Source organism: Cavia porcellus, unplaced genomic scaffold, assembly GCF_034190915.1.
Source record: "Cavia porcellus strain 051 isolate PalLab524CR breed Dunkin Hartley unplaced genomic scaffold, mCavPor4.1 scaffold_19, whole genome shotgun sequence".
Lineage (NCBI taxonomy): Eukaryota > Metazoa > Chordata > Mammalia > Rodentia > Caviidae > Cavia > Cavia porcellus.
Window position 1 is genome coordinate 30,988,916 of NW_026947502.1, and position 13,952 is coordinate 31,002,867.

General features: G+C 46.9%; 1 protein-coding gene across 19 annotated transcripts in view; it reads left to right on the top strand.

Moving 5' to 3' along the window:
- The first annotated feature begins 1,639 nt into the window (after positions 1-1,639).
- Nsd1 (nuclear receptor binding SET domain protein 1) overlaps positions 1,640-13,952 on the top strand; it is a 144,044-nt gene continuing 131,731 nt past the window's right edge. The window contains exons 1-3 of one of the 19 annotated variants that reach the window (XM_063230857.1): positions 1,640-1,662; positions 4,924-5,037; positions 5,778-5,867. In XM_063230857.1, coding sequence (XP_063086927.1) covers positions 5,008-5,037; positions 5,778-5,867 — 120 coding nt within the window. In that variant the 5' untranslated portion in view covers positions 1,640-1,662; positions 4,924-5,007. The other 18 variants (XM_063230860.1, XM_063230854.1, XM_063230852.1 and 15 more) reach the window with 18 other exon arrangements.

Sequence of the window (13,952 nt, forward strand, 5' to 3'; positions counted from 1 at the left end):
CTCAACCCTGTAATCCCAGCACTCAAGAGACTGAGGTGGGAGGATCATTGTGAGTTCGAGACCAGCCTGAGCTACAAAGTGAGCTAGAGGCCAGCCTGAACTGCATAGTGAGACCCTGTCTCAAAAAAAAAAAAAAAAAAAAAAAAGGGAGATCCTATCTTAAAAAAAAAAAAAAATCCAATGTCCCTGAGTTGAGGTGACCAGCCAGAGAACACTTGGATCTATATTTCAGTGTTTTGCCTTCCAAGGACTCAGCCTATCATTTCTTCTCCCACTTCAAGAATCACTATATTTGTGAGAGTGTATGGACCTGTGGCTAGCTCTAATCCAGTGCTGGGACACATGGGATGCTTAGCTAGGGTCTACTGGATGGAAAAGCAGCAGCGATGGCTGCTGGGGTTGAAGACTGTGTGGCTACATTTACTGCATGAGGCAGGTAGGGCCCTTTGGTGTCACCTAGGGAAGTCTCAGAGATTTTCACTGAGGTTCCAGTCTTTTCCCCCAGGCTTATCACTAACCAGTTCACTCTCAGCTGCCAATCTCCCTTTGACCTCCTCTCCTCCTCCAGGAGACAAGGAGGTCAAACAAAAGACTACCTGCAGGATAATGTGTGGACATCAGGCATCTCAACACCTTTATTAAACTGCCTTCCTGAGAGCAAGGGTTCCCTGATGCAAGCATCTCATTGTCTGCTTCCCTAGTACTCAGCACACTGCCTACAATGCAGGAAATGGTTGATGAAAGGAGCAATGAATTATATTTTAGCATTCATTAAGTGCTTAGTCCGTAAGTGTAGTGCTTCACTTTGTAGCACTTCACTTTCTGTTACGGGAGTCTCAGAGCCCCAGGTGCTACGGAAGCCACAGGTGAGAAAACTGAGGTGTGGGGCTGTTAATGGACTCACTTAAGGGTACACAGCGGCAGCTCCCACTCTCTCAGTGGCTAAGGTGAGGAGGGGTGTGGCTTGATGAATTGGGGCTATTGGCAGAGGGATAATAGTCAGAAATGATTGGCTCAAATGATTAGGTGTGAAGAAGAAACCAGTTAGAGCTTCTCCATTGAGCTGCCCAAGAGTTTAGCAGGAATGACTCTGGAATCACTGGCTGAGTCCTATCCTGAGATGTAGACCCAGTTCTTCTTTAGCTGGTTTTAGGACAAAGAAAACTGCCAGCTCAACTCTGTAACTGAGAATTTTCAGAGTACCTGAATCTCAAAGAAGGAGCCCTCTAGCACTCTCATTACTAGCACTCTCATTACTGGGGTTCCAGGGGACGATTTCCCTCTAGCAAAGCCTAGTGGTCGTTTTGTTTGTTTGTTTGTTTGTTCTGTAGGGTGGGCATCCCAGCACTTATTCAAGTTGTGCTAAGGGCTTGTTTACTTGTGAGTTCCATTACTGCATTACAGATCTTAGGCAGCAAAAGGCTAGTGGTATCCGACGCTGCCCTGCCTGCCTGCTGGGGACCGCCGACCGCCAGGAAAAGATGGAATTTAGCTAGCTCACCACTGACACTGCATGGCAACACCCAAAGTGGCCTTTCTCCCTGGTGGGCTCTGATTAACAGAGGGCTGGGTAAACGCTCCACTGAGGCAACCCTGGGAGAAATGGGAATCACGTGGCTCTCGAGGGCGGCGCCCTCAGCTGAGATGGAGTGAACTTCAAAGGTAATCACAGGAGACTTTCTGGAGGAGGCAGAAAAATTTATGGCAGTCCACATTGGCTTCTTTCAACAACAAGGATGAGCTTAGCGTTCTAGGGATCAAGTAGCTCCAGAGGTGAGCTTTTTGCTGGGGAGCAAGCCTAGGAGGCAACGGGATTCCAGTTGGGAGAAGGGGAGGAGGGAAGAGCCAGAGTCGCAGGATCAGACCCGACTTGGGTCCCCCGACCTGCCCTTCCACAGTCTTTAAGGAATGAACGCGCCATGACCACGCTAGGTCGGTGCTCCGTGGCCCGGTCCCAGTTTCAGGCCATCGGGTCCCGGAAGCCCCCAGAAGAACGCCCCAGGGCGGGGGTTGCGCCTGCTAGTTTGGCGAGGCCTCCTCGTATAGTGAGGACGGGGTCTAGAAGGCTGTCCCACAAGAGAGAGGCGCGCGCTTCCCGGGGAACCAGACTGCGGAGCCAGCGGCCTGCGCCGGGCTGCGGTGGCACGAGAGGGCCATCTGCCTGGGTGCGGAGAACTGCAGCGTCCGCGGTGCGAGGCGCGGCCCCTCCCGGTCCCCAGCCTGGCGCGCACGCACCTATCTACGCCTGCCAGCGCCGGTGGCCCGAGCCCCAGTGCCAGGCCCAGACCTAGACTGGGCGCGGGAGGCGGTGCAGGGATTAGTGGACCCCTCCCCCGAGCTCTCCCCCCTGCACCTCCCGAGGCAGCGAGGACCCCTGGGTCCCGAGGCTAGCTCGGGAGCTTCGTCTCGGCAGTGCCCAGGCTGGAGATTCGCCTCGCTAGGCGGGGGCCGCACGGCTGCAGGCCGAGGTGCGGGAGCGCTGTTAGGCTGCAGTCCGACTCGGGTTCCGGGGTGGGCTCCCCGCCGAGGTCGCAGGGCCTCTTCCCTCCGCAGAGGCCACGGCCGGGCGAGCAGTGCCCGGGCGGGTAACCCGACCCGGGTCCCCCAGCCGCACACCCCGCACGGCGGGGCAGGGGGAGGAGATGAACAGGGGGAGGGGGAAGAAGTGGGGTGGTGGGTGAGGGGTTGTGGGGACCCCTGGGCCGAGTGCCCGGCCCGTCAGCGCTGCTTTGGGGCGGCTTCCCGCGGCCCTCGGGAGGAGCCAGCCCCCTACCTCGCAGGCGTCGAGCCTGCGGCAGGAGGGAGCCCTGGGGCTGCACAGGCTTGGCTCGGGGAGGCAGACCCGAGATGCTGCCTCCATTTTGTTTCCTGCTTAGCTAGGTCTGTGGTAGTGGTGGTGTGGGTTTGGGGTGCGGCCGAGCAGGGGGTTCACCTGCCGCCGCGCTTGCTCGGGGTCTGAGGCCTCGAAGACCCCCAGCCCCAGCTCCCAGGTGAGCCCTATGGCAGGAGGAGGTTTGCCTTGGCCTCGGGCCGAAACGAGCGGGCCGAGGGCAGGTGCCCAGTCGATGGGGAGCCTGGGCTGTAACCTAAGATGGAGGCCGGGACTGACGCGGGCCGGAGCAGGGCGGTCGAACGGGCCTCAGCCAGGCCAGGCGCTGGGGTTGGGGTTCGGGACGGGTAGGGTGCTGTAGTCGTGTGCAGCCCTAGGAACTATGCTGCGCCCTGAGGTAGGTGAGGGGATTGGAATGCCACCCACGACGCCCTCGGGCCGGGACAGCCAGAGGCGCGCGAGGCCCCTAGGGAGCTCAATTCAGGCCCCGCCCGGGCAGTCAAGCCGGCCCGTAGGCCGGGGCCGCCGAGCGCCGTGTAGGGGGAGGGGAGGGGGCGGCAGCGGCAGCTCCGCTGATTGGGCTGCGCGCTCGCGAGCCCGACTTCACCCGCCCTGAACCCCGAATAGTGAGGCGAGGGAGCGCGCGCACGGTGGGGGAAGGGGTGCGCGCGCACTCGGGGCCCCAGCTGCTGCACGCGGGCCGGCGCGAGGCTCTCGGTCGCACGCGCCGACGCGGGGGCGCGCGCGGTGGGGGTGTGAGGAGGAGGAGGCGGCCGTGGCGGCGGCGGCGGCGGAGGAGGAATAGGCCGGGGCAGGTCGCGCTCGCTGCCTTCTCCCCAGAAGAGAAACGCGGGGGGAGGGGGGTGCGGCGAGCGGCTCCGCTCTCTCCCCACCGTTCCGCTCGCGCCCCAGTGTAATGAGGGTCACCCCCTCCCCCCAGCTGGCCCGGGAGGGGGCACGGGGCACGGTAACTAGTGCGCTGGGGTGGGCGGCGGGCGGGCGAGCGCGAGGAGGAGGGGAGGCGGCGGCCGGGTGGGGAAGATGGTGGTAGCCGTGAGGTGAGGGGCTCGGGGGAGGGTCGGGCCCGTGTGGGGCTGGTGGCCGGCGGCGTTGAAGTGAGGGCCCCTTCCTCCTCCTCCATCACTACCAGCCGGGTTCAGGCCTAGCTGGCCGGGCTGCCGAGAACTTCCTCCCGGCGCGGCCCGTGCCCCGCCGCCCAGCCGCTTGGCCGCGCGCACCTCGGCCTCTGTCTCCCCTCAGGTAGCCAACTGGGGGCCGCGGGGGCAGCAAACTAAGCTTGCTGCTGAATATTGATGAGTGTGATCGGCACGGCTGGGAGGTGTTGCCGCTGTTGCGGGAGGAGCGCGGCCAGGGCAGGCGGCGGTGGCGGCGTCGGCAGCAGCCATGTTTGTCAAGCTGTAGCAGCTGCTGCTAACCTAACTGGGCTTCTCCAGCCACCTGGACTTCTCCGCCGGCCGCGTCTCGGTCTTTGGACCCTGCAGCTGCGGACTGAGTAGGCCTGCAGTCAAGAAGGCGAGCTTCGGGGTACACTGGCTTCTGTCGTCTCGCCTGCGGCCTTCGCACGGCCACTGCAAGGCTCCGGCGACGGCTGGGCGCAGGGTGCAGCGCTATTGTGACCGCTGCGTCCGAGCGAGCCAAGAAGGAGGAGGGGTACCTTTTTGTGCAGCGTCCAGAAGGCCCCCCCCCCCCGGAACCCGGCAGCCCTCTCCCTTCAAGAAATCCGGCACACCACCGGGCAGTGCAGGACTAGGAGAATTCTTGTTTGAGATTGGGAAATTTTGACTGCCAAAGGGATTTAATTTTTAGTTCAGCCCAAGTGTCCACCAGTCTGCAGTGCAGGAAAAAGACGGGCTGTTTCCATGTGGCAGGATTTGCTTAGCTCTGAGAAGATGGAGTTTGCGGAGGTTCGCCGAAGCCATTTTTCCATCCTCTGTCAGGAGAACTTTTTTCGTCCTTGGAAGTACAGCAGAAAGGCATAGAGGCCATTGGGCCTTGAGAAGTGGCTGCCATTTTGAAGGGAAGAGTCAGATGGCCTATTAACTTAGATTAATTGCTGTGTTTTTGGATTCCAGGTTGATGCCGCCCCAGGATGGATCAGACCTGTGAACTATCTAGAAGAAATTGTCTGCTGCGCTTTTCCAATCCAGTGAATTTAGATGCCCCTGAAGACAAGGACAGCCCTTTCGGTAATGGTCAATCCAATTTTTCTGAGCCACTTAATGGGTGTACTATGCAGTTATCGACTGCTAGTGGAACACCCCAAAATGCTTATGGACAAGATTCTCCATCTTGTTATATTCCACTGCGGAGACTACAGGATTTGGCCTCCATGATCAATGTAGAATATTTAAATGGGTCTGCTGATGGATCAGAGTCTTTTCAAGACCCTGAAAAAAGTGATTCAAGAGCTCAGTCGCCAATTGTTTGCACTTCCTTGAGTCCTGGTGGTCCAACAGCACTTGCTATGAAACAGGAACCCTCTTGTAATAACTCCCCTGAACTCCAGTTAAAAGTAACAAAGACTATCAAGAATGGCTTTCTGCACTTTGAGAATTTTACTTGTGTGGACGATGCAGATGTAGATTCTGAAATGGACCCAGAACAGCCAGTCAAAGAGGATGAGAGTATAGAGGAGATCTTTGAGGACATTCAGACCAATGCCACCTGCAAAAATGAGTCCAAATCAGAGAATGATGTAGAAGTGGCCATGGGAAGTGAACAAGACAGCACACCAGAGAGTAGACATGGTGCAGTCAAATCGCCATTCTTGCCATTAGCTCCTCAAACTGAAACACAGAAAAATAAGCAAAGAGATGAAGTGGACGGCAGCAATGAAAAAGCAGCCCTTCTCCCAGTCCCCTTTTCACTAGGAGATACAAACATTACCATAGAAGAGCAATTAAATTCAATAAATTTATCTTTTCAGGATGATCCAGACTCCAGTACCAGTACATTAGGAAACATGCTAGAATTACCTGGAACTTCATCATCATCTACTTCACAGGAATTGCCATTTGTAAGCAGTTTTTGGTACAACTTAAATATATACCCGAATGTATATATACAGGCCACGTAAAGGAAAACTTGTATCTGATTTGTTTTTGGTTATCAGTTCACAGCTGAACGGTTCTGAATGATAAACTTTATTGGGGAGAATTTGAATTTGATTTTTAAATTTATCTGTTGTGAGAGTTTTGTTCATTTCAGCATTTCCATAATATCTTTACATTGAGAACTGGCTAAGTATCAAACTGTAAGAGTGTTTGAGTTCAGGTTTAATTTTTCAGAATAACAACTTCAGCCTCCTGGTATAAATACAGATGAACCAATTTATTTGGAGTCCTGTTTTCACATAGACATGGCTAATTTTTTTAGTTGATGGTGACTCTTGCTGTAGATTGAAAGTGCATTTGGGGCACAGTTTGAAAGTATTTTAAGATGAGAAAGCTTTCGGGGCTGGGGATTTAGCTCAGTGGCATAAGCACCTGCCTTGCAAGCAGGTGGTCCTGCGTTTGATCCCCAGTACCGATATTTAAAAAAAAAAAAAAAAAAAAAGATGAGAGAGCTTTCTTGGAAATCAATATAAATTGGGTTAATTTTTCTGAAATGTTTGGTGAAGCTACAGAATTGTATACTTTTGATAAATACTACCATCTGTAAGGTTTTTAATCTTTCCTAGTTTTAAATTCTGAAGTGTGTTAACACACACCATTAGAAATGCACAACTCTAATTTGAGCTGTGTAATGTTGCTAGGGAGTGCTAAATAATAAAGTTCTTTTTATCAGAATTTACGTAGAATTTGACTTTTAGTTAGCTAAATGACCAGTTGACTTAGCTTAGCTTTAGATTTATTCCGGCTAAAATCCAGAAGTGTTTGATTTATAAAAAATGTCTTCTAGCTTTAATTTGTTGATTTTGATATTAGGTTTTGGTTTTTTGGGTTGTTTTGAACCGAGAACTTGCTGTGTAGTTAGGCTGTCCTTGAACTCACTGTGTAGACCAGGCTGACCTCTTAACTGGTGATCGTAGTGCCTCAACCTCCTAAGAGGAGTGCTAGGATTTCAGGTGAGGGCCACCATGCCTGTCTAGGTGCTGATTTTGTTTCTGCATGGATGTCACATTGTTGTGGTCAGCGATGTCACCACAGAGGATTTATTTTCAGGGACAACAGAGGCTTTAGAATTACTATGTGAAGATTTGATAAATGAAAGTTTTTACAGCACGTAAAGATTGTTTTGCGTGTACTAAACATTCATTCTACTATGCATCCCTGCTCTTTAAAGTAATAGAGGATCAATGTGAGTGTGTCCCTTTTGTTTTTGTTGATTTATTTCTTAATTATGCTTTATTATTCTGGTTCCTTAGCTTGACATTTAATAGATTTTTGAAAAATTGCTTTGGTGATTAGCTCAAGTTTGTATTTTCCTGGACATTTTAAGGTGGTTAGGCTGGTTTGAAAACTTGCAGTTAAGACATCTGTTTTGGGGAGTTCATGCTGAAATTGATTGTACATAGCTTTGCCCTTGTTTTCATATGTAAATTAATTTTTGGTTTTTTGAGACAGGCTCACTGTGTAGTACAAACTGGTTTTGAACTGCATTTCTCTTGCTTCAGCCTCCTGAGTGCTGGGATTACAGGCCTATGCCACCCTTGTCTGGTTTCACATGTAAATTTATTTTTTATTTTTTTATTATTATTATTTTTTTGTCTTTTTCATTTTTATCGGTACCAGGGATCGAACTCACGACCGCCTGCTTGTAAGGCAGGTGCTTATGCCGCTGAGCTAAACCTCCAGCCCCGAAATGTAAATCTTTGATACATCATAGCAAACAAATGTTACTAGAGTATTGGTTCTGTTAAAACCAAAAAAAAAAAAAAAAAAACAAAAAACCAAACACCAAATCTTGGTGCCTGTAGGAAATGTTGTATGTCTAATGTGGTAATTAGTAATCTTGGATAAACGTAGAATTTTTTTTTCAGGGAGAAAAGCTAAAAATTGCTCAGAGACTTTTTGTGAGTGTGAAGGAGCAAATTTCTAATTTATTGTTTTAGGTCTTTGGCTCATAGTTATGACTAAAATCTTTTGATTATTTTGTGTGTGTGTGGAGACCAAGGTTTCCTTACTTTTTTTTTTCTTTTTTTTGGTACTGGGGATTGAACTCACAGCCTCATGCTTGCTAGGCAGGTGCCCCTAATAGATTTCAGTCTGGCCTTAAGCTTGCTATGTATGTAGTCCAGGCTAGCCTTGAACTCACAGTTATTCTTCTGCTTCAGCCTCTTGGATTGCTGAGATTACAGGGATGTGACACCATGCCCACCTTTTTTTTTTTTTTTTTTTTTGGTACTGGGACTTGAACTCAACGATCTTACGCTTGCCAGGCTGGCACTGTGCTGCTGAGCTATATCCCAGGCACAGCTTTTTCCTTTTTGAGACAGGGCCTCAACTATTGTAGTCTAGGCCGGTCTCTAGTTTTTTTTTTTTTTGAGACAGTCTTAGTATGTAGTCTATGCCGACCTTGAATTTACTGTGAGCCTAGGACAACCTCAAATTTGGGCAGCCTTCCTGCCTCAGCCTCCTAGTGCTGGGGTTACAGGTGTGTATGACCAGGCCCAGTTCATAGATTGATAATTTTAAATGAAGTCAGCCCCAGAATAGGAATTTAACTAAACAATACAGTTTGGGAAAGATGTTAAAATATTCTTGGCCAGCTGGGGATTTAGCTCAGCAGCTCAAGTACTTACCTGGTTAAGCACAAGGTTGTGAGTTCAGAATGTATTTGGCCAGGTATGGTGGTACAAATCTATAATCCAACACTATAAGGGTGAGGCAAGAAGATCACAAATTTCAGTCTTGCCTGAGCAGTTTAGTGGCATAGTGGGACCCTATCTCAAAGTGAAGAAAGGGCTGGGTATATAACTCAGTGCAAGGGCTTTGGGTTCAGTTCCTAGGAACCCTTCCTCCCCAATCTTTTGAGGTATATCTGTAATCCCAGCATTTTGGAAGCTTGAGCTGACAGTATAAACTCAGGATCAGCTTGGGCTACGTAGTGTCCCAAAACAAAAAGCAATAATTTTGTGTACTCGTATGGCAATTTATTCAGATTGTTCCTAGTTAATTTAAATTCATTGATGTGCATGTAAAAGCCCTAATGCTTAGGAAAGAAATTTAGAAAGCTCTTAGCAAATGTTATTTTATTCTGTGTGTAATACTATTGTATTGTATTGAATTGTTTGGTACTGGGAATTGAACTCAAGGACCTTGCCCTTGCCAGGCAGGCACTATGCCACTGAATTTATACCTTATTTATTTATTTATTGGTTTTTTTAAGACAGGGTCTCATTGTGTAGTCCAGGCTGGCCTTGAATTTATGGCAATCTTCTTGCCTCAGCCTCCTGAGTGTTGCAATTACAGGTGTGAGCTGTTACTTAGATTTTTTTTTTTAGACAGGATTCTTCTATATAGTTTAGGCTGGCTGTGAGTTTGCAGTGATCCCCTGCTTCAGCTTTCCAAACGCTGGGATTACAGGGATTTACCACCACACATGGCTTTGTTTGTTTGTTTTTGGTGCTGGGGATCGAACTCATCACCTCACACTTGCCAGGCAGGCTGAGCTAAATCCCCAGCCCCCACACATGGCTTTGTGTATAATATTATAGAGTAAGATTCTCTTGAGAGTGGCTTACCATAGTTGCTAGGATTCTAAGCCTTGTCTACCATCAGAGAAAGATGCATAAATCAGGTGCTTTCTGTTGTTTTGTATGTCTTAAGTGTTGAGCACACTAATTTACTTCCTGTCAGGAACGAGTAGCCTCCTCAGTTTACCTTTTGATGCTTTTAAATTACTTTTTCCCCTACTGTGCTAGGGATCCAGTCCAGGGCCTTCGGCTTGCTAGGCAAGCCGCAAATGACACCTTCAATCCTTCTTTAATTATTCTTTCTATGTACAGTGATATGAAATGATTGTTGTATGTAGTTTAATCCTGACCTTGTTTGTTTGTTTTTCATTGCTGTAGGGGAATTGAACTTGAGGCCTTTGCACTGAGCTACCATCCTAACTTTTTTTTTTAATCTTCAGATAGTGTCTCACCAAGTCACTAAGTCAGTGCTGGTGAACCTATGCCATATGTGCTGCTGTTATCATTGAAACTTTTTTTTGGGGGGGGGGCGCGTTTGAGAGGGTTTCACTATGTAGTTTAGGCTGACTTTGAACTCACTGTGTAGCCCAAGCTGGCATCAGTCTTGGGGTGATCTTCCTGACTCAGGCTTGTGAGTGCTGGGATTACCAGTGTGTGCCACCAAATCTGGCTATTTTAAATTTAAATATTTTTTTTGGTACTGGGAATTGACTTAGGGCCTCACATTTGTCAGGCAGGCACTGTGCTGTTGAGGTACATCCACAGCCCCTTTAAAGTTTAATTTAATTTTTGAGACAGAGTCAAAATTGGAGAATTAAGTGAACATGACAGTTTTTTTTTTTTTTTCTTTTGTGCTGGAAATTGAACTCACGACCTCATGTTTGCCAAGCAGGCGCTTATGCCCCTGACCTAAATCCCTAGCCCCAAATGACAGTTTTAAAGGGCACTTGGGGATTGACATGTAGAATGGATGTATACAAGTAATAGGGTCCTACAAATTTAGATTGCATTTTGTATTCTTGTGGTAGGAATTAGGTGCAATGAGGGATTTTAGTTGAGAGATAACATGATAAAATTTATGTTTGGAAGACTTTTTTGCAGAGACCTGGTAAAGATGTTGGAGTTTCTTAGAATAGTAATTTACACTTAGCCAGGCATGGTGGCCTGTCCCTGTAATCCCAGCACACTGTGAGGTTGAGGCAGGATAAGAAATTCAAGCCTATCCTGGACATCCATCCCAATATAAAAAATTTAAAAAAGGACTGGAGAAGTGGGGTAGCTTATTGAGAAACTTGGAGCTTAAGTCTCAATTCTGTGCATGCGCATCCTCCCTTCACCAAAGAAAAAAAGACTTGAGTAATCAATACTAGAACGAAAGGGCATCAGTCTAAAAGATTACAGTATTTCAGTGGGGGTATATTGGCAGCACTGCTGGGATTGTTGGAAGCAAAGATTGGATCCTGGATTTGAAGAGTGAAAGAGATGTGAGTACAGGTAGATGTCCAAGAATTATTTCTAAGGTTCTCTCCTCTACTATCTTAGTAATTCCCTACTCCTCTTTTCCTCATTTTTCCCTGAGAAGAAAATTGCTGACACATCTCTTCCCTGACACCCTCCTGATAAGGAATCTTGATTTCTTCTTTTTTTGTTGACATCTTCATTTTTAGCCTTTCCAGTGTATCAGCTTTTCTGCCTAAAACATTGATGATATCTTCTTATTCTAAAGGACTCTTCTTAAACTTGTAACTTCTTTTTTTGAAAGTGACTTCATTTACCTCTCTGTAATGTTTTGTGATTTTACTTCCTGAACCTTTGCTCTGCTGAAACTGGTTCCCCCATCTTTTTTAGAGACAGGGTCTCACTATGTAGTTCAGGCTAGCCCTGAACCCGCTTTGTAGCTCAGTTTTGGCCCCAGCATTAATCCTTCTGCCTCAGCCTCCTGAGTCCTGGGATTACAGGTGTGTGTGCCACCATGCTTGGCACTATTCTTTTCAAAAGTCACAAATGACAGCCTCTCCATACTTACCCTGCTAGATCTGAAGCATTTTGGTCATCACATTTTTGACTTGCTCTTTTTTCTTCCTCTTCTTTTTTTATAGTATTGTCTCCTCTTAATGATTCATCTTCCTGCTTCTCCGCTGTATGAAATAGTCTCTTTCTTTCTTTCTTTTTTTTTTTTCTTTTTTGTCTTTTTGAGACAGAGTCTCTACACTGTTCAGGCTGGCCTTGAGCTCACTTTGTAGTCCAGCGTGGTCTTGAACTCACAACAATCCTCCTGCTTTAGCCTCCTGAGTGCTGGGATTACAGGTGTGAGCCACCACGCCCGGCCCAAAATAGTCTCTTTCTGAACTGACTTCAGACCAAGAAATTGAATTACCAACTGAGATTCTCTTCCACCTTGTCTGAGATTCTCTTAAATGTAATATTATTAACAATTTGGTAATAATTAGTAACAATTAAATTTTTTAAAGAGGGTCTCATTAAGTTCAGACTGTCCCCAAATTCTCAGTGATCCTCCTATCTCATTCACCCTCCTGAGTGAACTTAGGTAGCTCTTTTTTTTTTTAATCGGTACCAGGGATAGAACTCACGACTGCACACTTGCAAGACAGGCGCTTATGCTGCTGAGCTAAATCCCCAGCCCCTCTAGGTAGCTCTTATTTTTTAAAATTTTTTTAATTTTATTTTTTTGAGATGGGTCTCATTATGCAGTTCAGACTGGCCTTGAGCTCAATTTGTAGCCCAGGCTGGTCTTGAACTCGCAATGATCCTCCCACCTCAGCCTCCCAAGTGCTGGGATTACAGGTGTGAGCCACCATGGCTGGTTGGTAGCTCTTTTATTGCCAGCTGTGTTTCTTCTGTGTTAGTGATTACATGCTCCTGTTCATTTTAAGGGTGGAAATCTTGGAGTCACTGATTCATATATATGGCTAAAGCACATTGGAACACCACCTCTCTACTAGATGCTGCTAGTCTTTTTAAAAGAGAAAGAGCTAGGGATTTAGCTCAGTGGTAAGTGCAAGATCCTGAGTTTGATCTCACAAAAGAGAGAAAGAGAACAAGCAATTGAGAGAGTGAGAGTTGGGTGTGACACACAGTTGTAATCCCAGCTACTCAAAAGGCTGAGGAAGAGGGAGTGCAAGATCAGGGCCAGCTGGGGTAATTTAGTGAGACTTTGTTTCAAAGTAAGCACTTTTTTTCTTTTTATTTTTGGGTACATTTTAAATATACATAATGATTACATTCATCCTAGAGAATTTGTATCTGTACGTGATATATCTTGCTGCTTTTTTTTTCTCTCTCCTCCCTTAGCCCCCCTTCCCTTGTTTGTTTATAAAAACTTTGTTTCCATTTTTTTCCTTCTATACTTAAAGTGCCCTGAAGAACTCAGTGAGGTTAAGGCAATGCAGAATATTAAGTGGTTTAGTAGGAAATACATATGTAAGACTTTGGAAATGTGGAGGAAGACATGCCTAGAGTTATTAGGGAGGACTTTACAGAGTGGTTATTTATTTATTTAGTCTTTTTCCTTTTTATCGGTACCGGCAATCGAACTCACAACTGCCTGCTTGCAAGGCAGGTGCTTATGCCGCTGAGCTAAATCCCCAGCCCCTATTTAGTCTTTTTTGAGACAGGGTCTCGCTATGCAGTTCAGGCTGGCCTTAAGCTTACTTTTTAGCCTAGGCTGGTCTGGAACTCGCAACAATCCTCCTGCCTCAGCCTCCCAAGTGCTGGGATTACAGGTGTGAGCCACCATGTCCAGCTCCAGAATGGTTATTTATAATTTAAGCAGATAACATGCCAGTAAGGGAATAGCTATGCAAGTGATGACAAACTTACAACCTCCTGGGAGGGATGGCGTTATCAAGAGATAAAAAGGTATAAATGTAAGCCTATATGGCATGCTGTGTAGTTGAATTTTTATTTTTTTGCTACATTATACAGATTCCCTCAGTGTTTGTTTTTTCACTTCCATTGTTGTAGTACGAAGTATTTATTGTGGCTTTTTTTTTTTTTTTTTGTACTGAGGCCTGAACTCACAACCTCATGCTTGCCAGGGATTAAGTATTTATTAACAATCTTTAGTCTTTTGTTCTACCCTGTAAACTATATAAACTTTTTTCCTCAGTTTTTTTTTTTTGTACGTGTTTATAATTCATATAGTTTGCAGTCATCTTGGGGAATGGTTACATATATGTATTATATTACATTGTACTATATAAAATTATTTCTAGATCCAAAATTAGAAATCTGTTAAGGCTGTATCTTCATTGTTTTATGCTTCATGATTTCCTCACAAAACCCAAGTTCAATGTCCTTTTCTTTGTTTCTTCTTTCCCTTTTTCCTCCTCATCCTCTTTATTTTTTTGAGATGGGATCTCTGATGTCTAGGCTGGTCTCCATATGTCAGCTCTTTAGGCAATCTTCCTGTCTTAGCCTCCTGAGTAGTTGAGTCTACCAGCA